General features: G+C 37.3%; 1 protein-coding gene across 4 annotated transcripts in view; it reads right to left on the bottom strand.

The window, feature by feature from the left end:
- The window catches only part of DENND1B (DENN domain containing 1B), a 167,310-nt gene that overhangs the window by 11,502 nt on the left and 129,433 nt on the right, over positions 1–26,375 (bottom strand). For 3 of the 4 annotated variants that reach the window (XM_071751047.1, XM_071751048.1, XM_071751049.1), the window contains 5 exons: positions 25,596–25,652; positions 24,696–24,803; positions 9,744–9,823; positions 8,802–9,018; positions 18–7,568 (listed from right to left, as the gene is read on the bottom strand). In XM_071751047.1, the coding sequence (XP_071607148.1) occupies positions 7,020–7,568; positions 8,802–9,018; positions 9,744–9,823; positions 24,696–24,803; positions 25,596–25,652 (1,011 nt within the window). In that variant the 3' untranslated portion in view covers positions 18–7,019. Of the gene's footprint in view, positions 1–17; positions 7,569–8,801; positions 9,019–9,743; positions 9,824–24,695; positions 24,804–25,595; positions 25,653–26,375 lie in introns of those variants that run through there. The other variant, XM_071751050.1, reaches the window with a different exon arrangement.

Below are 26,375 nucleotides of genomic sequence, written 5' to 3'. Positions count from 1 at the left end.
AGCCTGCACCACCCATGGAATTTTGATACTGTTAAGTTTTATTTTATAGCACAGTGTTGGGCACTTTATGGCAATGTGGAGTTCACCAAAAACTTCTACTGACACCACAAACTTGGGAGGGGGAGAAAAAACCCTGCCCCAAAACACAGCACACATCACAGTTCATTCTCTACATCTACACAGTGCACTACTGACAGGAGACTAAGGTCTGAATTACAGTTCTTGAGATGGCTTTGAACAGTAGTCCATAGGGTGCAAAAACATGGAGTAAATTCTTAGATGTGGTTCTAGTTTTATTTAAGGTCAGTAAATAATTAAATTTTTTAAACTGTTAGAACAATGCTGGTTGGGTTGTTTGTTTTTTTTAAATCTCCAGAATTATTAAAGTTATCAATAAAATTTCAAAACATCCTGTACTTCATGCCTCTCCTACATGTATTAAATGCTCACAACAAGGACATTGTACGGAATGGTTTTTTAAATGTCACAAAAAAAGACCATATACAACAACATTCTAAAAAAAAAAAAAAAAAAGAGAGGCATTGGTACACATAATGTTGCTTTGTTCTGTGTTGAGGCATTTCTTATCATATCTGACACCGATCAAAAAATAACAAACACAAATTGTCACCTGGCTAAACATGTAAGCATCTAAAATTCTCTTCCTCCTCACAAATTGTGAAGTAACAGATGTGATGTGCTTTAGTGCAAGCTGCACCAAGACTGGCTGTTCCACAGTGCTTTATTGCCTCATTCAAGTATATTAATTTAAAGAAGTTCTCTAGGGAAAATGAAAGGTTAAAACAAAATGTACATCAATATACAAAGAAATTAATTTACAGAAATAAAAAGGATACTGGCAATATTAGTAGATATTTTAAGTAATGACTTATGATAATTAGGGATGTCACAAATGGGATTCTTAATACATATGGTCTCCACCATGAGATTTCACTTCACTGGTGGTACTGAAAAGCACTGCTTAACTCCTCATCTTGATCAAAACATCATAAATTCTAATATTTTAATTTATGTCAATTTAACCAGGTTACAGTTTTAAGCATTACATAGAACTACTGGTATGCAAACATTGACTTAGGCCTTGTCATTTCCATAGAATGTGACATCCACAATCATTCCCAGTCATTGGAAATATACATTTGCCTCATTAGAATATATTCTTCATATTTTTATCATACAACAATTTTTCAAAGCTACATGTAATTCTACACATTTTGAAAAATACCATTTCAAGGATCTGCTTGGAAAGCAGATGTGCACTACTAAATTACTTTGAAACAATGAGAAATATTGCACAAAATTCACCAAAGATTTGAAAGTCAACACATTTTCCCCCACAACTAAGAAGCTCCCTTATTTTCAACAGAAACAAAATGTCAAGTCACACAGAATCATACGAAATGTCAATGTACTTGAGCTCAACTTATTTTTCAAATGTTAATACTGTTACTGGACTCTAAATACATAAGTTGTTAGTATTGACCTAAGTAATAGTACAAATTAATTTGAGTACCCTTTACTACAATAAACCTTAGCATAACTTCCAACTGTGTTACCTGCTTCCTACTTCAACCCAGCAGAAAATGGCAATGGCCCTGCCCATCTCATGGCTGGTGGATGGTTTTCAGCAGTAAGGTGGCTGTGGACTCATCAGGCAACTCTATTTAGAAGCAGTTCAGCAGCTTCCAGTACTTTCAATTGGCCACTGACTAAAACTGTAAAACAGACACTGCAAAGCAAACCAAGAAAGGATTTGCACAGAAAAATGTACCATCCCTTTTCCATTCCTTTATTTTCAACCACCCTGAGGACCATGAATTCTAGACCAGCTGTGATTCATGCTCTTGGGGTGAAGATGAGGACACATCCTATTCAGCCTGGATTCTATTAACAGGTAAACAACTCTTGGCAAAGACATATCCATCTAATAGCAGCAAAGAAGGTACTGAAGACAAGTCACATCACCATTCATACTGGTTTTGCTGGTGCATTTTTTTTTTTTATTTCTACATTCATTCACCAAAAATGTAACACGGTATCACGGGCACAGACAACCTTCACCATCCTGAGCTTTGCAATAAGGAAGCTGCTTGCCACAGGTCTAACTTTACTAGCCCCATTTATTCAGCCTGAAATTTCAGGCTGTTGGGAAGATGCTGGCTGGAGTCTCACAGCACCTGGACAGAGCCTGGCACTAAGAGAGAAGATGCTGACTCCTTGGAAAAAGAGAGCAGCCTTGGCCTCTCCCTGTGGAGTCAGGGCAGACCATGGGGCTCCTTCCTGCAGGACCAGGCATGACAGTCAGTATCACACAGGGAGTGCATTTCCAAAAGGGTCTCATGCTGGCACTTTGATTATTGCATGAAATGTTCCTTCAATTAATTACATGCATAGAGAAGATTTTAGATGCTCCAAGCAACTCCATTAGACAGCTGCACAACGAAAGATTGTTCTGTAGCACTGAATATAATTGATTGGTGGAGAAAGAGAAGATGGTCTAAAACCTGGCTAAACTGTTCTTCTGCTTAGACCTTACATTTTTACAAGAAGACAAGGTTGTAAACTGGCTCATTGTAAAAACATGAAAAGACATCTAAAACAGATTTCTGAGATCTAGAACACTCATCTAATAGCATGGGTGGGATTTTCATATGCATGTGTCTAAAACTCCAGCTGAAGTCTGTGTTACCATGCCTGAGAGGGGGCTGCAGTCAGTGGGGAGAATTGCTGATGACCCCATCCAAACAGCAGCAGAATCACTGAAATGCTAAATGACAATGAAAGGTTCAGTCAGCAATTCTATGACAACATCTACATCTACTTTTTTCCTTCAGAACAAGCCTATATTTTGGAGCTACATGATGCCCAAATACATGGGCTGGAAGAGCAAACAACTGCCTACTCCACACAGATTGCCCTCTGCATGCATAGAGGGTGGGGAGGCATCACCTCTGCATCCACAGTGCTGTCCTTCCCTAAAAAGCTGTGCTGTTTTCAGGTGTTGCATCTCTGTAAACATGGATGGGAAGGCTTTGACTGGGACAATGCTTTATCCATTCTGCAGATCCCATAGGGGATTATTCCATAAGCAATATCACCTTTGCCTACGTGGCTGGGTTAGAATCACTACAACTGAGCTAGAACACTACACAATATCCTGAAATCTGGGTTTCCTCAAAGTTATTAAACACCTCCTGAGGACTCCCAGGAACAACTCAAGGGTCCCTTTCTCTTTCTACTCCTCTTACTTTTTCCCCCCAAACCAGATAATTGATACGGCTCATTTCAGGCAGATGCCTATGCAAAACAAACTTGAAGAGATTAAATTCAAGTCCTAGTTTGACTTTCTACATCAGATATTTTTTCCTATGTGTAAGTAACAGATCACAAAGCTTAATCAGATAACCTGGTTTCTCCCTTAAACAGGAGAAATGGGAAGAATTTTGAGATCCTGAAGAAAAGAGATGCTTCTTAGGACCCCAGGAGCTCTGACTGAGCAGAATTCAATTCTCACCATTAGCTGGTGATGAATGATGATTTTCAAGGACATTAGAAGGGTTTCCACAAATAAAAAGCATACAAGTGTGAAACTTGTAAAAATTACTGGACCTGGATGATTTCTCTTAATATAGAGCCCGACGTATTAATAAAAATACTGTATATGTGGCCAATAAGCAGTTTTATACTATCACAAGGACAGAGAATAACAGTGTTAAACCAGAAATATCACTTGGACTCTGTATCTATTTGGTAACTGGTAATTCTGTCTAAATAAGGCACAAATATTAGCCTTTTTAAAAGATCACTGATAGCAAGTGGAAAAGATTCTGCAATATTACAGAGATAAAAATGCACCTACAGTTAAATTCAACATAGATAATAAGACTGAGCTATTTTTTAACCTATATAAGGTTAAAACCCAAAAAAGACATACTCTTTAATGACTGTAAACACTCTATGGGCTTTATAAATAGTAAGAAAACAATGTGGCATAAGCAGAGCAACTAATGTTTTGACAGAAGTAAAAATAATTCTAAGTTGAGTTTCATGTTCCGTCTTTCAATTCATCTGTCCACATCCTTTCAGCCTGCATATTCACTCAATGAAAGAGTGATTTACTACTGCAATGGCTTGATTTTGAAATATTCCACTATCACACTTCCAATTTTATTATCCTCATAAAGACTGTAAGGATATTAGCAGCCTCACGTGGCTTTCATGTCTTTTCTACATAGGTGAGGATGGGACAATCTCTGTGTTAATAGGAGGTCAGTGCCTGATTCTCACGTAAAACCAGTAAGATTTATCCTATCAGAGAGGCATTTTTGAAAACCATTCTCTAGCAGCATTCCTGGACATAGGTGTTTGATGGTTTTGAAAGTAACGATGGTCACAATTTTTGGAAAAAATTTCCAAATTTTTTCTATTTTTCTCCTCAAGACATTAACACTGTTTATTATCTTTAACAACTGAAGGAGACAAGAAGTCATTTTAGATTGAACTGTGACAGAAACACCATGTCAGAGGAAAAGAAAACATGAATCTTGAAAACCTCATCAACAAAATGCAAGGACAGGAATGAGAACGAGTCAGAAATGCTACAAGGACCAAGAGCTTGGTGCTGCCTCTTCTCTGAGACACAGTGGGCAGTGCTACATTTGGGCAATGCTTGGTACCAGCAGAGGAAATCCATTCCTTCTCCTGAATCCTTAATACAACCTCTGAACAAGCATCCATGAGGTTGCTCTGCAGCTTTCTCACCTCAACAGCACCTGAGCCACCTGGTCTGACCCACCTAGAAAGTTTAGAGCAAACATTTATAATAGTTTTTATGATACTTTTGACGTCTAACAGTGCACAATATTTTGGCAAATAACATTTTGATGTTGTTAAAAAATCTGCAATAGATCATGTGAATGAACAAGAAGAAACCAAGGGACAGATGAACACTTTGGAGTACAGACCTCTCTCTAATCTGGAATACTAGATTCTCCAGTAATACAGACTGTAGATGCCCTCAGGAATGTTAATGTCCTAATCAGACATATGTGTTTCTGGAAGATTAGCACTTTTACAACCTTTAATCTTCATCACAGTGATTAAAAAATAATAATTCTCGAGGCTTATTCTCAATGCTAAGTACTGGCCCTGCCAGTTCTCATTCTGGCACAAGATGAAACTTTGGTATTAAAAAAAGCCAAAGTCTCACTCTACATCCCTTTGGTAAAGCAGCAAGCATTGCCCCAGTAATGATATGGACCCACACCCTTAGGTCAGGTGCAATGTCATAAACCAGTCAAAAAGCCCCTTTCAATTTGTGCAAGCTAAAAGGAAAACTAATTCATAAATCTCAACATGGCAACCAATATTAAACTTTGCTACAAACTATGATTAAGGTATTAAACTGCAATATGATCCAAATACTGACCTCCTGAGTGTGCTCACTCAGGCCTATACTGAGGTTGAGACTCATCATTCAGGCCAAAGAGAAAGAAAAACGATTTCTGACATGAGTTTAGAAGAGCAGGACATAGTTCTCAGACATAGTTCACTTTATACTAATTTCTGCCAGCTGTATCACAAATATCCTTCAAAGCTGATGGCTCCAGTCTGCTGATGCTTAGTGCCTTTTCTGTCCTGAGCTATCATGAAGGACAATGCATTCATGGCAAGGTGGAGAAGTGGAAAAAAGAAAAAAAGAAAAGGGGAGAAAAACTAAAAAAAAAGAAAAAAAAAAAAGAAAGTAAAACAAAAGAAAAAAGAAAAAGAAAAAAAAGGAGCTGCTGGATATAGCAGTGAGAATTTTTAGACTTTAAAGAAATCCAAATATTCCTCAGGAATGCTGCCAGAAGGAAGCCAAATGCTTGTTCTAAATACAACATACACCAAGTCCATTTATTCTCCTTCACTGAATTCAAAGAGAGTTTTGGTTGTTCAACTTAGCTAAAATAAGAGTTGAATATCTCCAGACTCAAGCTGAATCTGTAATTTTAGTTTTCTAGTCTTACAAGTAATTTTCAGTCATGACTCTTCAATAATTTAACTAAATGCAACTTTTACATAACAGTAATTAAATCTACCTTTGAAAAGGTAGCTTCTAAAAGTGGAAAGAAAATAGTTCAGAGGAGGCACAAATTACTTTTCAAACACAAACTAAGAAAATTAAAAAATGGCAGAAATCTCTAAATTTTCTACACTTTCCTTTCTGAAAATTTTTAGGTATAAGACTCTATGTAGGGAAACCAGATATTATGTCTTTAAAGTGTCTTAGTCGTAAACAGAAGTCAATAAATGTCACATTATTGTCATTACTTCATGTACTTTACAGAAGAAAGAAAAGCATATGCTCGCTGCCTTTCTGAAGTCTGGAAGACAGGGCAACAGTTTTAGTTTGGAGTAAGTTCCAAGTTATATTCACAAGAAATTCCTTAATCTAAAAAAAGTTTCCTTTTACCCCTGCTATGCTGAAGCAAATTCTTGCCATGGAAAATCATTATTGCTGTTTTGCAGATTTGCATTCATCTTCTAAGATAGTGAAAACCCTTCTCAAAAGATTAAGGCAATTATTATTCATTACAAATAGTAACATTTGTACATTTCAGACAAATCAGATTGCTGTGTTCATTTCATGCTTTATGGGATGAACAGAGTACCTTCAAAACCTGGTTACCTGTTAGGTGAAACATTTCCTGTTGCTTAGAGGAAGCAAATGCTACGAAGCACCATACACAGAGACTAATTAGTACCTGATTTAAGAGTGCATTCATATATAGAGTTCCATTTTGTGGATCTAACTACAGCCAACAAATGAACTGGGTAAACCAAGAAGAGATGTACCAATGGCAGCAAATGCATACTCAACTGAAGAGAATTATTTTTATAATCTATCTTATTAATTTTTCATCTTTTGGTTATCATGTTATATGGAGTTATATGGAGTCCTGAGTAGTCTCCCATTAACTTCTGATGGGAGTCAAGTTTCTCTTCTCATAGTTTTCTCACGTTTTATTTTCCCTGCTACTACTGGATAAGCTATCCTCTGAAATATTTAAACCATAGTGAAAAGCAGAGCTCAGTTTACATAGTGACACCACTTCTTGAAGAAGCCCACCCTCTTCTGGAGTTCCAGTTCCTTCTTTCCCATCTTTCTCCCAAGGGACCAAAATGGATGGATGTTGAGCAAGATTTGCTGGGAGCTGTTCTGAGGTATTGCTTAGTGTTTCGTTCTGCTTTGCATATTTATAGGAAGAATTGCCTGCTTTGAGGCTTTCCAGGGAAGCAAACTGGGCACTGGCTTGTACTGGAGAGGGGGTTGTCATACTAGTGGTGTCCATCTTGTCAGGAATAAAGGTTTTATCACTACTTTCTTCTTCCAACCTGGAGAGAGATTCTCTGTGGCCACCAGAAGGAACTGGCTTCCTTGGTGATGGGGGCAGCTGCTTCCCATGGAGGACACTGTCATCCTGGCCAAGGTTCCACTCTGCATGATCACTGGCACTGCTACAGAGCAGGGTAAGGTTGCTCTCACTTGGTGCATTTGACTTGTTCTATAAGAAAGAACACATGTTTATAAAAATGTTACTACTATATAATTAACATTACCACTAAGTCCCCAACACTGGCACTTTTGAAACAAAAGTAATATCAGGGATTTTGTGTGTTCTTAAATTATGGATCCTCTCTGGGGTTCAGTGTTACAAAGCAATCCAAGAAGCACTGTAAGATCAAGTGTTTTGGCTTTTTTTTAACACTTTCTGACCAGAACACTGGGTCCCTTATGCTAAGGATCCTCTTTTGTACAGAGGAAGGATTTCTGCCTCCCCTGTCCATTCAGTCTTTTCACAATCAGTCTTGACAGTGAACAAAGATACACTTTGCTTGTTCATAGCCATAATAAGAGGAGTTGGACTAAAACTAAAACCAGATGGCATTTCCTCTGTGCCTCAGTAATTAATTATACCAACTTTCAATATTAATTTTTTTTGCCAAACAAAAATGGACATTTTATTAATGTGACCCTTGTGTGACACTCATGATATTTTACAGGCTTTTTTAACATTTGCACCAGAATTTGCTGTTCCAGTAACAAATATTCTATTATAGGATCCCTTTCAGCAGCAGTAAATGTTGAAGAGCTGGTAAGAGCTGGGATTGAAAACATTAACTCTCAGCTAGCATCAAAGCAGTGACCTGGTGAAAGTTTAAAAGTTGTCAGCAAACATTTTGTTTACACTACAGGTCCTGAGCAAAAACTAAAAAAGGGATCAAGGAGCTTTCTTAGAAAGTTCTGGAGCATTATTCTAGCAGTGGCTTAGGTATAACTACCACATGGATCTCACGACTTAATCAAGATGGAAACATCACCATATCAATATGTCTAGTTTAAGGATGCAAGATTAAAATGGAAATAAATACCTTCTAAATCACACTAAACAGACTTTTAAAAGACCTGGAAATAACAGATTGAGCAGCTAAATACTGTACTAAACTATATGACTATGTAAATTATCATATTATTCACAGCACTATATGTGGTTAACATTATGAGGGGAAAATGCAGCTCCAAGATGGCTTGGGTAAACAGAACAAAAGTGTAATCAATCTCTTGGCTGGTAAAAAACCATCATGCAGTGGTTATCATTGGTAAACTTACACAGGCCTAGGAAGACACAGTAGCAATTCTAAGGACTATGCTGCAGTGTCTGAGCTGTGTGTTGTTGATTTCCCAAGTGCTTATAATGGGATTGGAGCTGGTTTTCAGGTGCAAGCAGTACACTAACCTCAGTCTTGTAATCAATGTCATCCATTGACCTAAAAAAATCCAGGCTCTTAGCTCCAGAGAGCTTCCCTTGATCTGAACTGTGTGTGCTCAGCGTGTCCAGAATCTCCCCAAGCAGGTCCATTTCTCCTTGATGATGAGGAGTTATTCCAGTTTCACCAGAATCATCACTATCATAAAAGTAAGCAGAAGCTTCTTCACTATCTTCTGATGATAACCTAAAAATAAGAATTTTTCCATCAGCTAGAGACACAAAACTGGTTTATTACAGCCACTTCCGTAAGTAAGTAGGAGATTGTCTCCTGAGACTTTTGAAAGGTAACACAAACAGAATTTGTTTCTACTTAAGAATTTTCCTAAACATAGATGTCTGATATCTGTGGAGAAGCAGTTACCAATAGCTGGAAATCCTGTCTCTTAAATGTGTTATTTCAAGTCACCCTTAATATGACATTTAAGGTCCTTCACAGCTGATATAAATATGCACTCATCATGAAAATGTCTCCTGAATTCAGTCAGAGAATGCTTCAATGCAGCTTAAGCCTCAACTTAGGATTTTCCTTTAATTCACACATAGACTCATAAGCCAATATTTCTCTTTCAGACTCCTCAGAAAACTTTCAGTTGTCACAACCACAACACAATGAAGTCATTACCAACTACATTGATAAACATAATTTTGCTGCTTCTTTTTCTCTTTAGTCTATGAACAGAGACTATATCAAGTTCTTATAGGCACTAACAATAATGAGAAGATATAATAGTCTGCCCCTCTTTTTAATTAAAAGCAGATTCAATCCTAAGGAACTTGATATCATCTGGATCAAGAATCAAGCTAGCAGCTTGGACAGGAGAAAAATGCATCACTTGAACTCAACTCTGCTGAATAACACCAGTTACCCTTTCTCCCATACATACACACCCACCAACACAGGCTTCTTACTTGCTTGTTCTCTCCATTTCATCATCATCATCTTCATCCAAAGCAAAATCCTGATTACTGAGATGCTGGTTGAAACGGGTCTGGAAGATAGAAAATTAACACTATCATTTTTGGTTTTGTTTTCTATTTTAGCATTACTTATTTGGAGACTAGCTGCCACTTTCCTTATTAAAACTTCCTGAGCATTTGACTAGGAAAACCACCAATCAAATCTTCTAAACATGGTTACAAGAAGATGTGAAGTCCTCAAGTGTCACCAACTAAAGAGCAGGAAAACCACTTTTCTTCATGGCCTGTGGAGGACCTTATCATTTATGCCAAGGCTGGAGTGCTGAATTATTTATTCAAAACCTTGAATCACAGAAGAATGGCTATTGGAGGAAATGCATAACTCAAGTCTACTACATATCCTTTCTTGAAACTGTAGAAACAAAATAATGGTTTACTATTTTCTCATAGAAATATCTGCCAATTTTTGGTTGATGTGCTCTGCTGAGCATGAAGGAAAAATGAATTTTTGAAATAGCAAATACAAAAGAAGTCAAGGGTCTCTTTACATAGTAAAGGTGTTACACAGAATTGCAGAGTAAGTAGTATGCCAGTTGAAAAACTGAGCACTAAGAATGCCTCCGTGCAGGGCAATTTATTGTAAACTGCAGTTAACTTAAAGTTAGCACATACTCAGAGCATCCTAGGGAGAGCTCATGTATGCTGGCATGCTGTAAATTCACAGGCTACCATACTGAGTATACTGATTCATCTGTTATATCACATTATTATTTAGCAAACAGAACTAGGGTAAAGATTCCTACAATACCTGAAAAACAAGTCTCTATCTTGACCAGAATGTTTAAGGATTTTAGTCAGTTGTGGTTCACAAATTACTTCCTTAAGGTCTGTGCATCTCTTATGCTTGTTCTATACCAAAAAACCTACAAAGATTAACTGTGCGGGCAACCAATATACTGAAGATATTCTGAACCTTAGAAAACTGGCCATAATTTAAAGACATATGGATGGAGTTTGTGCAAAGGGAAAACAATGTTAGTTAACTTTAAAAAAAAAAAAAAATCATACACAAGGAAAAAGAAGTTTTATTGCCCACAAATTTTCAGGCAGTTCACCAAATACCCAAACTTCCAATAAGGCCCTGATGGGAAAGAAGTTTGGCCTTAATTTCAGACCACAAATAACTTAGACATCTTGTACTGTGAGGATTTCAGTGCATCACCTATTACAGATGTTGTCAGTGTTCTACATGTACCAGGATACCCCCTGTAACCCCAATTGCTTTCAGAAATCTCTCAGAGTTCACTCTTTGTATGATTCACTTGCTCTTGTTCAGAAAGAGAGGATTTAATTAAAGCAGCAAGCTTTAGTAACACTTTCCATAACTCATCATCTCCAAAGAGGAAATGTGGTTCTTAATGTGTTAAACCAAGTAACAGTTGATAGCAAATGAGAGAATTATTAGAGCATTGAAAACTATAAAAGAACTCAAACTAATATTCACAAGGGGCAAAAGTTACAGGACAGAAGACAGAGAAACTGATATTTCTAACACTTTCCGAGTTTTGTGACTTCTTTGTGTCATTTGCATCAGTGTGGTAATCGATCATATTCATGCCTGTAGCTAAAGAGAGATTAACCACTCTCTTAGTTGGTTATCTCACTGACCACTGTCTCAACTACTGTCATTGTTTTCAGTTTTAGAAGTTGTTGCTTTAATTTTCTATCTTTACTGGGACAATTATAATACTTTATAACATCGGTAATTCACTACTTCCCAAAAAAAGTTCTGACATGACACTCATTGACTCTCAGAGGGCAAAACTCTGCCATCCTTTCTTGGAATTTTCATCAGAATTAGATGCTGCCATCACATTTACTTCTACTAATGTAAAGACAAGGCTTTGCAAGAAAGAAGGTTATTTTAAAACATTGATAAATTTAAGAAACAAAACCAAAACAGACACTTGTTCATCTGTCCATCTATATCCTGGGTTAGCAACTGCTGGAGGGCCGGGCCCAGAGAGTGGTGCTGAATGGTGCTGATCCAGGTTAGCGGCCGGTCACTAGTGGTGTCCCCAAGGGATCAGTGCTGGGCCCAGTTCTGTTTAATATCTTTATTGATGATTTAGATGGGGGGATTGAGTCCACAATTAGCAAATTCACAGTTGACACTAAGCTGGGGGGAAGTGTGGATCAGCTGGAAGGCAGGAGGGCTCTGCAGAGGGACCTGGACAGACTGGAGAGTTGGGCTGATTCCAATGGGATGAGGTTCAACAAGGCCAAGTGCCGGGTCCTGCACTTTGGCCACAACAACCCCATGGGGAGCTCCAGGCTGGGCACAGAGTGGCTGAGAGCAGCCAGGCAGAAAGGGACCTGGGAGTCTGGATTGACAGGAAGCTGAACATGAGCCAGCAGTGTGCCCAGGTAGCCAAGAAGGCCAATGGCATCCTGGCCTGTATCAGGAACAGCGTGGCCAGCAGGTCCAAGGAAGTGATTTTGCCCCTGTGCTCAGCACTGGTGAGGCCACACCTCGAGTCCTGTGTCCAGTTCTGGGCCCCTCAGTTCAGGAAGGAGATTGAGGTCCTGGAGCAGGTCCAGAGAAGAGCAAGGAGGCTGTGAAGGGATCAGCACAAGTCCTGTGAGGAAGGGCTGAGGGAGCTGGGGGTGTTCAGGCTGGAGAAGAGGAGGCTCAGGGGAGACCTCATCACTCTCTACAACTCCCTGAAAGGAGGTTGGAGCCAGGGGGGGTCAGGCTTTTCTCCCAGGCAGATATCAGTAAGACAAGAGGGCATGGGCTTAAGCTCTGTCAGGGAAGGTTTAGGTTGGATATTATGAAGAAATTCTTTACAGAGAGGGTGATCAGACATTGGAAAGGGCTGCCCAGGGAGGTGGTGGATTCTCCATCCATGGAGGTTTTTAAGAAGAGCCTGGATGTGGCACTCAGTGCCATGGTCTGGGAACCACAGTGGTAGTGGATCAAGGGTTGGACTTGATGATCTCAGAGGTCCTTTCCAATCTGGCTGATTCTGTGATTCTGTGATTCTAAACCCAGAAGATAACACTCACTGGTTTGTTGAAACACTAATGATTAACAGAGTGTGGATGGCAAGTTTAAAAACAAAACAAAACAAAATGAAAAAATGAAGAAGAAAAAAACCTAAAGTTGTTTCTTAAAGAAACTGCAACTGAATAAAATTAATTAGGAACAGCAAGCACCACAAGCACTGTAGTAAACCCTCAGAGTATCTATAAACAGCAACATGCATGTGTGCTAGTGAAGAATAACATCATATGAAGGAATATAAACAGAGCATATATTGATAAAACAAAAATAAAATAAATAAAATAAAGTAAAATAAAATAAAAACTTTTGGTTCCTGATGGTCAGACTGTCTCTTTTAAAAAGTATTTTTGCTACAAATGTAAATGTTTAGGGGGATTAAATTATACAGGAAGACTGCTAAGAACTAAATAAAATAAAATGGGATTTACATGCAAAGGAAAAAAAGGAAAAGGGGAAGGAAAAGAAAATATCTGGCCGTAAATAACAACATTCTCCAGAGTTTACAGCCCTGTGAACTAGCCACGGAGACAACAAGCAACACATGTTTTTGAATAGGTGACTTTCCTCTAGGAGCTGTAATAAAAATGATTGCAAGGGAGGGGTATGTCCAGACTACTTTGCAAAGAAAGAAAAAGAAAGAAAGAAACTCTTAATAAATTCCAAAAGGAGAACTATAAATCTTTTTCAGTGCTCCACTAGGCAAAGTGACATAGTATGTGCACCTGCAAAAGCTGTCAAAGTCATTTAAGAAGTCCTTCCATTACTAACATACCCTGCTGTTTGCAGTTATTTAAGCTTTTAATTTCTGTCTTTTCGTCATTTTGAAGTGTGTAACCTTTTTTATACCTTTTTATGAAAAAAGGACAGACTTCTGTTTCCTTCCTGATCAGCATTCTAATAACAACCAGACCATTTAAATTTATTACTGCAAGAAATGATATGGTAACACTCCTTTCTTGCTGCACCAGGACTTTATAAAGTCTTAATAGACTGCTGTCATGTTTGGTTTTTTTCTATAAAATAAAGCAACAAACTTCTTTAAAGCACTCAATTGTTTTGCATTTTTCAACTAGTTCTGCTTACATAATAAATCAATTATTTAATGTATCTACTTTATATCAAAACATGAAAAGGGACTCAACTTTTGCTATTTACATTTTTTCTCATCTTCAGGTACACTGCAATCATAAGAACCCACCTCTCATCTTGCTAAGCTCACAGAGGTCAACATATACACAACAAGCTCATGCTCTCCACAAGCCACTGGTGAAGCCTTTGTCCAGCAAGGGAACAACTCAAGTTGAGGTGAGGATCCAAATCCTTTTCATATATGTTGTAAACAGTGAAACCAGAAAAAGAAGATGCTGACAATATAAATATGGGCAGAACCAAACAAACTGAGAATACGTCCTTAAACCGCTCTCTTCTGCTTGCTGGTAGCTTCAGAAAATGCACTACTTTGGCATAAAAATGTAGACAAAATACATGAATGCTGGAGGATTTTAATGTAAGATTGTTGTGTTCTTGATTGGGTATGCAAATCAATCTCTGAAATGTCAGCTTTTTATTTAATGCTAGACCTTTCAAAAGCACAGCCTTTTGGAATGAGTGCTCACTGATCGATACTGAGGCAGGAAGTTTAACCAGGCTGCTGCTATTAATTGTCCTCAAAGTGAGAAACAAATAAACTGCAGCACACATATATAATTTCACATTTACCAGCTACTCAATATGTCAACATGTGTAAAGTTTCAAGAAAAGAAAAATATCTACTAGAGTTTGAATCTATGAAGTGCTCATTCTTTTTTCTTAAAAAATTTAAAGATTATTCATTCAGTACAAGAAAGCAAAGTAAATAAATGCCCATTATTATTTATGATCTGATACTTATTTCACCTATCCTCCTCTACAACCCAATCACAGATATATTTATGGCTTCATCTCCAGTAGGGAAGAAGTCTCAGTCAAACTTTCTTGTTAAGCAGAACCTTTTGCCTTCCTTTCCAGTTTCCTTTCCTCTGTGACCTAAAGCAATGGGTAATGAAATAACAGGAAAGTACCTCACATTGCACTCCACAAGAGCTGAGACTGATGGGGGGAAGAGGGAAAGAAGAGAGATAAAATAGTTCAGTTTCTAAACTTTCTTTTCTTCAATATCCTTACTATTACAAGCTTAAAGCAGTGAAAGTTAGACCAGACAAACACCAGACCAGGATACTAAGCCTAAGTTAATTTGTAGATACAATCCCTTCCAATAACTATTTGTGTGCTTTTACTCACTAAAAGTAACACAAAGTAATTATGCCTCACAAAATTAATGCTCTGATATCAGAAAAGTTGTCCTGGTTTTAAACCAGATAGATATTCTATAAGATGCCCTACTGGCTTTCTAAGCCTTTTAAAACTACTATTGTAACACAGGACTCAGGGATAATTTTAAAACTATTAACGTTAAATTTAAAAAATCCACTTCATCCTTCCTGAGATAGAAACCTTTTCTGCTTTAACAGGTGCATAGTTCATTCATTTGAAAGAACATGAACTGGCTGGAAACAACAATAGTTGTATGCCATGAGACAACAGTGCCATCAATTTTGGGAATAAGTTAATTAAACTAATAGGGACAGAGAGAGACAAAAAAGGTTGGTTCTCAGTGACAGAAAGAATTCCTTTTCTGTGACAATAAAGAATCTGCAAGAGCAGCAAATCCTAAAAAATCCACGTAGACAACCAGAAATGTGTGCATAGAGCACAGGCACACAGTACTTTGAAATGACAAGTAAGCTGTAATGCAACAAAGATCTTCACTGACTTCTGTAAACTTAAAGGAAACAATAATATCTGTCCTGAGGTAGGATTTACTATATGTAAAGATGATAAATTCATTGAGATACTCAGTAGTGGATAGCACATTACAATTGTTTATGTTCTGAACTACCATGGTAAAAAATTAATTTTAAACTTCCTATCTTTTATGCATGCTGTACTCCTGAATACAGATAATATTTGAGACTTTTGTAATACTGCTTTGATTTTTTTTAAGGATTAATCATGCTGCTGCATATATTTTTCAGGAATAGCTATGGTTTTCTCTAGAACAACAAACTTCCACTTTGAAGACTGGCAGGAAGCCTGCACCACCTCCTGGCCCTCCCAGTCAGACCCAGACCCCCACTCTTGGTAGCCAAAGGTTGTTCTTAGCAAGCCCAGCCACCTCCAGCTGACACTGTGGTCACTCCTGCTGCAAAGAGGGCACCATCCAAAGGCAGCCTGGCTTCACTTGACTGGCAAGGAGCAGACATGTTAAGTGTTGGTCTTGCAAACAGGCCAGGGAGATTCTCACTGCCCTTAGCAACAACTCAAGTGAACAGCTCAGAACATATTTATTCTTTAGTGGAATTTTTTTTTTTTTTTCAGATGATTTTAGGAATCAAATTCACCAGGCAGAATTTACAGTTACAAAAACTAACTAAGGAAAATATCACATTTTTTCCTTTTTTGATGGTTATGAAGCCCTAGGTTTACTCATTGATTATAGGGAAGGGAAATGACAGGGTAGACAGCCAAGGGAGTCACAGCTGGGACAGGAGAAAAATCATAAGGAGCAAAAATCAGGGATCTTTAAAGATAACCTAGTCCAAGCCCCCTGCAGTGAGCAGGGACATCTTCAACTAGACCAGGTGTCTCAAACTCATCAGCTTCCTTATGCAGAAAAGGCAGAAAAGGGAAAGTGTTTTTCAGGTAACATGAAAGTCAAGAGACCTGGAAGTAACACAGTGTGACTTGTGAATCACAACTGGAAACCCAGTTTGTTTGCCTGGAACATGCTACCTATTTGATGCAATTTCTAAGCAAGTAAAACAGATTATTGGTTAAACTGATCATTTGGCTAAGATGTGCATCAAATCCTCACATCTGCTGAAATGCTGTTTGCAGATTACATGACTTTTATGAAGAAGAACTTTGCAAAAACACTGGAGTTTTAATGTAGAGAGTGGATGTGATCCTAAACACAAGCATCATACACCTTCAGACTACAAGATTTAATAGAAAACACCAAATGTCACAGAATTTTAGACAGATAAAACCTGAGCAGCACTGAACTCTGTCCATCAGACCTATGGACAATGGGAGAACCTAATAGAGGGAACCTCTGTGTGGAGCTTGAAAACAGAAAGACTACTCACATTTGCAAGGAAAAAAAGATTGTGCCTTAGAAACAGAAATATTCACTCCAAGCACATTTCTTTCCAAGGCTCCCAGCAAGAAGAAATAGCAAGGAGGAGCCACTCCTCCTGACTGACACCAGTAGGAGTCTTCCATCCAACAAAGGTGGCTTTTTCTCTATGGGGAACATAGATGGATTTGGATGCTATTCACTAATTTCAGATAATTTAGGGCCTAAATGAAGAACTGCAGGAGAAAAGCATCATCAGATTGCAATCTAAATTCCAGGTGGGCTGAGCTGCCCTTTGGCCATGTCCCTCTCTCTCCACTTGCTGTGGAAAGAGCCTCAGGTAGCACTGCTGCTAACTTCAGCTTTTAAGTAGTGTCTAAAATTAACTGGGTTGAATCTGGGATTTCATGTTCAGAGATGCTGAGATCCCTGCAGGAAAGGCTTTTCCTCTTTCTTGTGCTCTCTCCTTTGCCTCTAAGCCAAACTGTATTCTTTAGCTGAACTTTATTATTCTCTATATTATTTTTAAATTATTTTATTTTTCTGTTGTTATTATTATTAATGATGTTTCTCACTCTTAAGTACAGGACTAGAGAGGAAAAAAAAGGTTAGGGAACATACAGTACTAATGCTGGAGTTTTAGACATGAGGTTGTGCTCTCCTAACTTTCAGGCCTGAAGGCAAAAGCAAGATAGAAATTGGAACACAGGTCCCAGCTGCTGGCTGATGATTCTGACTCCTTGCTTTGGCCAGGTGGAGTAAAAATGCAACCCATGGATGATAGAATATACACCACAGATGAAACCAAGAGATATTACTGTTACATTAAGATGCCAAATAAATTCTTCTGATGAAAGAAAGTAATCCATTTCTCTCAGTTAACTAATAAGGACAGAAAGGTTCACACAGTTTTGTGAAATAGTATTTTTCTTTCAGATCCTTCAGAAAAAGGAAACATTAATAGGCACATAAGTGTGGTACATTTGTTTGTAGAAGAGAGACCCACTAAAAGGCTGCCTTTTATTTGTTGAGAAACTAAAATAGGTGACAATAACAGAAAGAAAAAGCATCTGTACCCTTTTAGATTGTCTAAATGTCGCTCTCAGTAGATAACTCAGAGGTAGATGTGCTGATGACTTTACCCCGAAAAAGAATTCCACTAAATGCCCCCAGGGTAAGAAAAATTCCAGAGTGATTTCCTGACTGCTAGCTTTAAATAATTTCTTTTTCAACACGTAAACATAGTAATCAGTGGAGAGATTGTTCAAGTGATTTTTACTGCAGAACTTAAAGAACAGGCAGCCACAAGGTTTCCCCTGGTTTATAGATGCAGACTGAGCAGCAGAACTCAGCTGCAGAGACTTTGAACAGCCCTTTGCTTAAACCATGCTGAGAACACAACAGGCAGAGAAGAGGACAGAGCTCACACTAATAAAAATACTGAATAATAATAATAAAAAGCTTTAAAAAATTATACTGTTTTTTTTCTTCAGATGTAATCACTAAATTAAAATCAGACACTGTTTAGAGGCTGCATCTACAACCTTCTTGTGAGGGTGGAGGTTTGAGCAGTTTATAATCATTCCTCTGGTGGGTAGTGTAGATTTCTGATAATAAAGTTACCCGTGATACATGAATGTATCTAAATTTTAAAGTTGCAGAAAATCCAAGTATCTTTCAGTTAAAAACCAGAGGACTTACTGCTTATTTCTAAGAGGTTTTATGTTATAAAAAGCAATGGATACATTTGTGTGCCTGTACCCCTTCAGAGAGGTGTCAGTGCCACGAGAGGGCACTCTCGTAATCTAGAATTTGAATTCCTACTGCCTGGGTTTTTTATTTTTAATTAAAAGGAAATCAGACTGTTTTGCAGAATGAAGAGATCTTACTTGACACACCAAGACAAAAGATTTCTCTCCAAATTAATGGAAGCTAACAATATCTACAGTATTTTCAAATTATACCACACTAGGTAAAGCAAAAGAATTCATTAACCAACCAAAGCTTACTTCAAAACTGTATTTTACAGAAATAAAATGTGATTTATATTAAAAACTAGCTGTTAGTGTTTACAACATCTCTCAATTCGTAATATTTTAGTCAATGGCTCTGTAACCAGTATTAGGTGTGGATGCTGCACAGAGGTGTGATCTCAAGCACATCATCTGAATCCAAATACAGGTAAAGGATCTTAATCAGAGCTTTTATGTTTCTGTTATTATTGTGAGGGATGTCTGCAGGATAATTTTTTTTTCCTAAAGGGGTTCAGTCTCTTCATACCAGATATGTATATTCAGCACTGCATTATCTCAAGCATTTCCTCTCCTCTTTTATGTTACCAGAAAAAAAAAAAAAAAAAAAAAAAAAAAGTGTTCTGAATAGCCCAGTCTCACCACCTTTTTCAGGTTAGGAGGGTAATCAGTTACTGGAAGCCCTTTGTAGCTAATGATTATGTGATTTATTTTACTGGCCATTGCAGGGCTATTGATAAATGAGGCACTCCTGAAGGTAAGGTTATTCTGAACACATCTTCCTGCCTGACACTTGCTATCTTTGTTGAACAGAAGCCAAATATACCTACTGCAAGCTGATTACACATTATGTAGTTACTAAGATATACTGCAATAAAAGTGCAAAGGCTACATATGCGATATGCTTTTTAAAAAGAATAAAAAATGGTAATTTTCTTCTGTCTGAGAACACTACGAAAAAAGTTTAGACTGACTTGGCTTTTATTACCTTATGCTAAAGTGGTTTTTAAGCCTTCTTAGACACTGTATTTAAACCCTGCAGAGTCAAGGGAAGTGGTTCACTTGGTTTCCTCAGTATGTGAAGATTTAAAGTACTGCTGACACACAGGGATTTCTGGTAAATCCACACTTGGAATCCAAATGCCCAAGTTTCTATTATGGCTACACTGCAGTGCATGCCTAAAGGTACAGGCATTACCTACATTACCTTGGAGACAAGGCAGCATTGCTAGCTTACTAATTATGAAGTGAACTGATAGTTCTTACCTGGCATGCTGCAAATCTCCAAGAATGTTTTATTAGTCACTAAATGCATTACAGCTATTGACAGCCTGAAATGTTCTGTTTTTAATAAGCTTCCCTATCACCTGATATAAATTATAAGCATCATATACATGAAATCAAAGAGATCTTCCAGGCATTCACTATGGGCTTATAATAAACACATTACCTTTTCAATTATATATTAATTTGGAAGAATTTTATAGTGGTTTCCCTGCATTTAGATTTGTCTACCCAGAAATGTGCATTATGGAGGAGCATACAACAGAACAGAATTAAAATTGATCATGTAAAAACTGAATGCTCAGTATTCTAATGCACACACTCCCATTCTCCTCTCATCAATAGTTAAAGGAGCTCAGCAATATCATTGGCAAAACAACACAAACAGAGCTGAAGCAATCTCACAGTTTCATAATTTTTGTTTTAAAGACTTTAACTGGTAATTTCTTATCCCTTCTCCATCCCTAATTAATGTAGGTGATAAAACATATCGAAGACATACGAGATCTAGGCATGAAACAGTTAATAACAGTGCACATGTCAAGGTTTTAATAAGGCTTAACAATAAAAAGCTTCAATCCTCCACTTTCACTAGATTTTGTTGTGGCTTTCCCTTGCTTAGGGCAATCCATCTGTTAATGTTGACTTGCAATATAGTTAAGCTCGTGCACATATAAAAAGCCTAGAAAAGCTCACCTAAGCAAGAGGAGGCTCAAATGAATATTACAGAGATAGAACAATTCATCTTAGGCAAAGATTAGTTGTGTGTGTGTGTGTCTGTGAGTGTGTCTGTGTCTGTCTGTGTGTGTGTGTGTCTGTGTGTGTGTGTCTGTGTGTGTCTGTGTGTGTGTGTCTGTGAGTGTGTCTGTGTCTGTCTGTGTGTGTGTGTGTCTGTGAGTGTGTCTGTGTGTGTGTGTGTCTGTGTGTGTGTCTGTGAGTGTGTCTGTGTCTGTCTGTGTCTGTGTCTGTGTGTGTGTGTCTGTGAGTGTGTGTCTGTGAGTGTGTCTGTGTCTGTCTGTGTGTGTGTGTCTGTGTCTGTGTGTGTCTGTCTGTGTGTGTCTGTCTGTGTGTGTGTGTGTCTGTGTCTGTCTGTGTGTGTCTCTCTGTGTCTGTTTCTGTGTCTCTGTGTGTGTCTGTGTATCTGTGTGTCTGTGTCCGTGTGCCTGTGTTTCTGTGTGTGTCCTTGTGCCTGTGTTTCTGTGCCTGTGTGTGTGTCTGTGTGTCTGTGTGTGTCTGTGTTTCTGTGCCTGTGTGTGTGTCTGTGTGTGTGTGTGTGCCTGTGTTTCTGTGCCTGTGTGTGTGTGTCTGTGTGTGTGTGTTTCTGTGCCTGTGTGTGTGTCTGTCTGTGTCTATGTGTCTGTCTGTGTCTGTGTGTCTGTCTGTGTCTGTGTGTATGTGTCCGTGTGTCTGTGTTTCTGTGTCTGTGTGCATCTGTGTGTTGTGTGCCTGTGTGCGTGCAGGCGCGTGCACACCAGCACTTCTGAGTGCACTCCCATTATTTCTTTTTTTTTTTTTTTTTTTTGGGAAAGACTTTCGAAATGCAAATTACAGGAGGGCAAGCTGATCACTACAGTTTGCAATAACACATTTAATTATTTATCCTCCGATTAGGTTTTGACAGCTATTTCACGTGCTATAATTTGGTTTGATTTACTGATAATTTTTTTAACACCTGTTTCCGAGCTGGCAAAAAAACCGTAATAAAACCCCTATGACAGCAGTGATAAAGCTTAGTAAATATTCATTGTTAAAAACAGCTCTGCACTGTGACCAGTGCTGGTATTCTCCCTGGGCCAAACTGGCCTTGTTTTCAATAAAACCAGAGAAGTATCCTTTCCCTTGAGCCCTGTTAGTCTGAGGCTGCAGTTGGAACTGTCATCTTCACACAAAAGCAAAGGGGTTGGGTTTTACAAACGCAAAGCCTAATTGGGAGATCTTCATGGCTGTACTCTTGACATTTATTAGAGCCTCATCAACAAAACAGGAAATAACCGTACTAATTAGCAGACCCACATACAAACTACTATTTGTTGGGGGAAAAGCAGATTCATTTCCTATTGTAGAGGAAATATCCTCTCAGCCCCCAAAATCCTGGCATGAAAAAATTATTAAAACGATCTTTTCTAATGAAAGAAACATTGATCTCCTACATAATGTTTTAAAGGAAATATGTTTCACAGCATCTCAGGTAACTATTAATTAATTTTTCTGCTTAACTGTTTCCAGGAAGTGGAGAATGGAAAGCTCAACGCATGCCTCTAAGACAACATAAAATCTAACACTGAAGTCTTTATATTTACAAATTCTTACATGTTTTGTTTTATTTTTGGCAGAGAAAATAATAAAGCGTAGAATTGCCTCTTATTTGGAAGGAAGATGTCCATTAAAAGCAATCTCTTTTGTTTGTTTAGGTTTTAGGGGGATATTCACATGTGCTGACATTGCAACTTACTTATTTGTTTCTTAATTTAAATGCACAACAAAGGGCATGAGCTGCATGTTAGTACTGGCTTTATACTGCTAGAGACACTCAGGGGCACCATTTTAGAGATCCAGGTGGAAAGGTTCATTTGCAGGATAAACAGTTACAAAACAAAAAGATTAAACCTGACAAGAGAAGTGATTTTCACAGATTGCTAAGTGGCAGATTCAGTACTAAATTAAACATAAATCTCTCTCATACATGTATATTTATTTTTGGTTGAATGTGAAGTTTAAAATCAGCATTAATTAAAAAAAAAACAACCATGCATTTATGGTATCTTATTCAAATACTTACCAGGAACAAAACTAACCCCAGGTAGCAACAGCAGACTACTATTTTTTTAGAAATATTTTAATTTCTTTGCTTCCGGGGGAGAGGATAAAGTGGGAATACAGAGAGTGCGAGGTGGAGGAAATTCTGCAAGAGCAGAATTCTTGGGGAGCAATCACCATTTTCTCCTCCCTGCCCACGGGGCACAGATGGCAAATGGGACAAAAGTGTGGGAATAGCCACAGGACAACAGGACCTTCTGTTGGTCACAGGGCCAAACTGTAGGGCTGTTAGTTAGGAGCTCCAATCAAACCCTATATAGATACATGTATGCATGTGTGCACAAAGCATTCATGTTTATGTATAGATGCAAGTGAAACTATGGACTGATGAGCACTCCTGTCTTATTTCCCAAAGTAAAAGACAAACTGGTAGAAAGAGCAACAGTGATACTAAAGGATTTAGCAACATACATCTATGTAAACACAAAAACGTAGAAGTTAAACTGTTTTTCCTGAAATATTTAATTGCATCAAGGTAAATTACAGTCTTTTGTAACCCTGGACTCCTGTACTACTGTATCAGTAAATTACTGCAGGTTTCATGAATAAAAGCAGTCTATAAAAATTCACTGACTCTAAGGGTATGCTTGTGTTTTGTGTTTACAGTGATACACAGAATTCTAGATTCAGCTAGACAAATCTGTACATTGCTTATAATGCATTAAAAGCTTTTTAACATATCAAATTATTTTCATGGGAGGAAAGTTGCTGTTTATTAAAATAACAGTTACCTTTTGGAAACAAATATTTTAAGTACCATTCATGTTATTAACACTGGAGTTCTTTACACTTTACCACTGGCTTTAAGAGATCATGAAAACACATCCAGGGTAAAACCTGCCTAAATAATTAAAGCAAAAAGTCTTTATATTATTTATAAGCCTACTAAAAATAATAACTTAATATTACTGTACAATTTCAAAATAATTTAGCAATAATCTATATCAGTTCTATTATAAATTTTGAAAACTAAACTTATAGATAAAAACTAATTCAAAACCAGCTCATTATAGACAATTCAGATTTTTATCACTGCAATTTCTAAAGTAATAAACCGAATACTGTCAGATAACCTGGACCAAATTTATATGCTTCTTATCTGTGGAAGATACATGCTTAAAAAATTCATATATAAACATTAATTAGACATATTAAAACATGGAAAAACAATACACAGTAAAAATATATACCCATACTTTAAACTATATACACATGCAGATATTAATTCCCAGAAAAAAAGTACAATGAAGCCTAATTTATTGATATATTTGAAAATAACACTGAAAAAAACCCCAGAACACTTGTCAAAGTTGAGACACTACACCTGTTACTTCAGATCAGGACAAGGAAGTTTTAGAGTTTTTAGGAAAAAGAAGAGAATGGCACCATATTAACTAGCTGACTTATTAATAAAATAGTAATTCATAACTATCTGAGCAATGTTGAAAGCCATATGATCATCAAATCAATTTATTAGAAATGCAAAATTAACCTGTCCCCCTATAAGAAAAAAAAAAACAAGATAGTTTAACACAGATTTGTGAATAGGTCAGAATCTATTTACTGTGAAATGTCTATCAAAGACAGTATTTTAAAATTAAATCTTAGATACATATTTATAAATCTCCTTTTCCCCCCCCTCCCCCCCTCTCCATAGGATGAAATACAAATAACTTCATTCGTCCATCCAAGGAGTATAGCAGCATTTCTATAAACACAGACATTTAATCTCATAATTCAAACACAGACCTTAAAAAAAAAAAAAAATAAATAAATAAATAAAATATAAAAAAAATCACATTTCCTCATATGTACATGAAAAAGGACAGAAGTTTCAGGTGTTTTACCTGTGCCAGCCTTCGTTTTTCAGAGTTTGCTCTTCTCTCATAATGTGATGTGTAAAGGGGAACAGTCTGCCCTGCACCAGCACTGCAAGTTCCATGCTCTTCACTCTCCTACAACAAAACAGATTTAAATTTCTTTATTTATAATCATTATCTGCTAACCTACTCTCGATATTATGCATGCAGAATGCATTCAAAATTATCTTGCCACAATCTATTACTGTCATGAAAATACCATCTGTAGTAAGAAAATCAGATTTAGCTTTTCAGGAAGCTGAATTATCAACACAAATCAGATTTAGCTTTTCAGGAATTTCAGCTGAATTATCAACACTGTCATTTAAAAGACGAATTGTTCAAATGTCTAGGAAATATTTTTGAAAGTTTTCTTAAAATAGCATGAAATATATCTAAAAATGGTTCCTTCTCCCTACAGAAAAATCATCTTCTCTGATATCTCTGCAACGTCGCTCCTGTAAAATGAAAATATTCCCTTGTTTTAAACACTGCCATCGTCCATGCATCTTCTGAAGCCAAAAGAAATGACTACACCTTTTGAAATACATTGCACTGCAAGACTCTCCCACCTCAAATTCTCAGCTTGAAGCAAAGGTTTCGACTGTGATATCAAAGCAATCAACTTTATGAAAACATACATCCTGTTAATGTATCTTTGAAGACCTCTGTTGTTCTATGATAAAATATGCAAACAATAAAGAGATTATTCAGTGGATGCATAGAATGACAGATAGTTGCCAGAGGGCTCGTTATGAAAAATGTATTGTTGAACAAAGGGCTAAGCACATTTCAAAAGTCATTAAAAACACAAATCTCGTGTGATTTGTAAAGTGCAAGCTTCAAACCGATCCAGGAAGCAAAAAAAGTAAAAATCTTATTACCTACCTTGTGTTTTAACTTACTCTTCACTTCTTTTATTCCTTGCCTTGCCTGGTTTTTTGCCTAGAAAAAGAAAGGGAGTTTAGCTCTGCAAGACATTAGCTGTAGTCAAAGAACATGCTTTATGATGCCATACTTATTTTACTTCTTTTTTTAAACACCTGGTGATAGGAAGAGAATGAACTTTTATCACAAATTTCACGCATGAATTGCAATTGTATTTTTATATTAATTCTTTGTCTCTAAACTTCAGGATTTTTTTCATTATGTGCATGCCAATGCTGTGAAAACGTACAAACTCAAAGATTCTCCATTATTACTAAGTACAGGCTAAAAATGGTCACATGCATCACCCCTTTATTTGAAATGGTCTTTTAAATTTGAAAGGGTATTTTAGCAGCAATTCATGTTGGAAAATTCATCATTTTCAAGATGACTGCTACAGTGTTCCAGTCTGGCAACTTACAGGGCAACATCAATCTTAAGAGAAATGAAGTGATTTCATATGCAGATGGAGATTTTGCCCAGTGTTGCTTAACAGCACAGTGCTGCTATTTAGGGGAGAATTCTGTATGTAATAAAATAGGCAGCCAAGGATCACTGTTGCATAGAAAACAGAGCCAAGAATGTTCTTCAATAAAGAAATGAATTATCAATACAGAATACCATGTACTTATGTTAAAAATAACACTGAAATAGAGAGAGAGAGAGAGAGAGAGAGAGAAAGACAGAGAGAGAGAGAAGGAGGGGGAGTAGAAAAAACAAGAAAAGATAGTGGGGGAGGAA

The sequence above is a fragment of the Heliangelus exortis genome, chromosome 8 (genome assembly GCF_036169615.1).
Source record: "Heliangelus exortis chromosome 8, bHelExo1.hap1, whole genome shotgun sequence".
Classification (NCBI taxonomy): domain Eukaryota; kingdom Metazoa; phylum Chordata; class Aves; order Apodiformes; family Trochilidae; genus Heliangelus; species Heliangelus exortis.
This window is presented reverse-complemented; position numbering and strand designations above follow the sequence as displayed.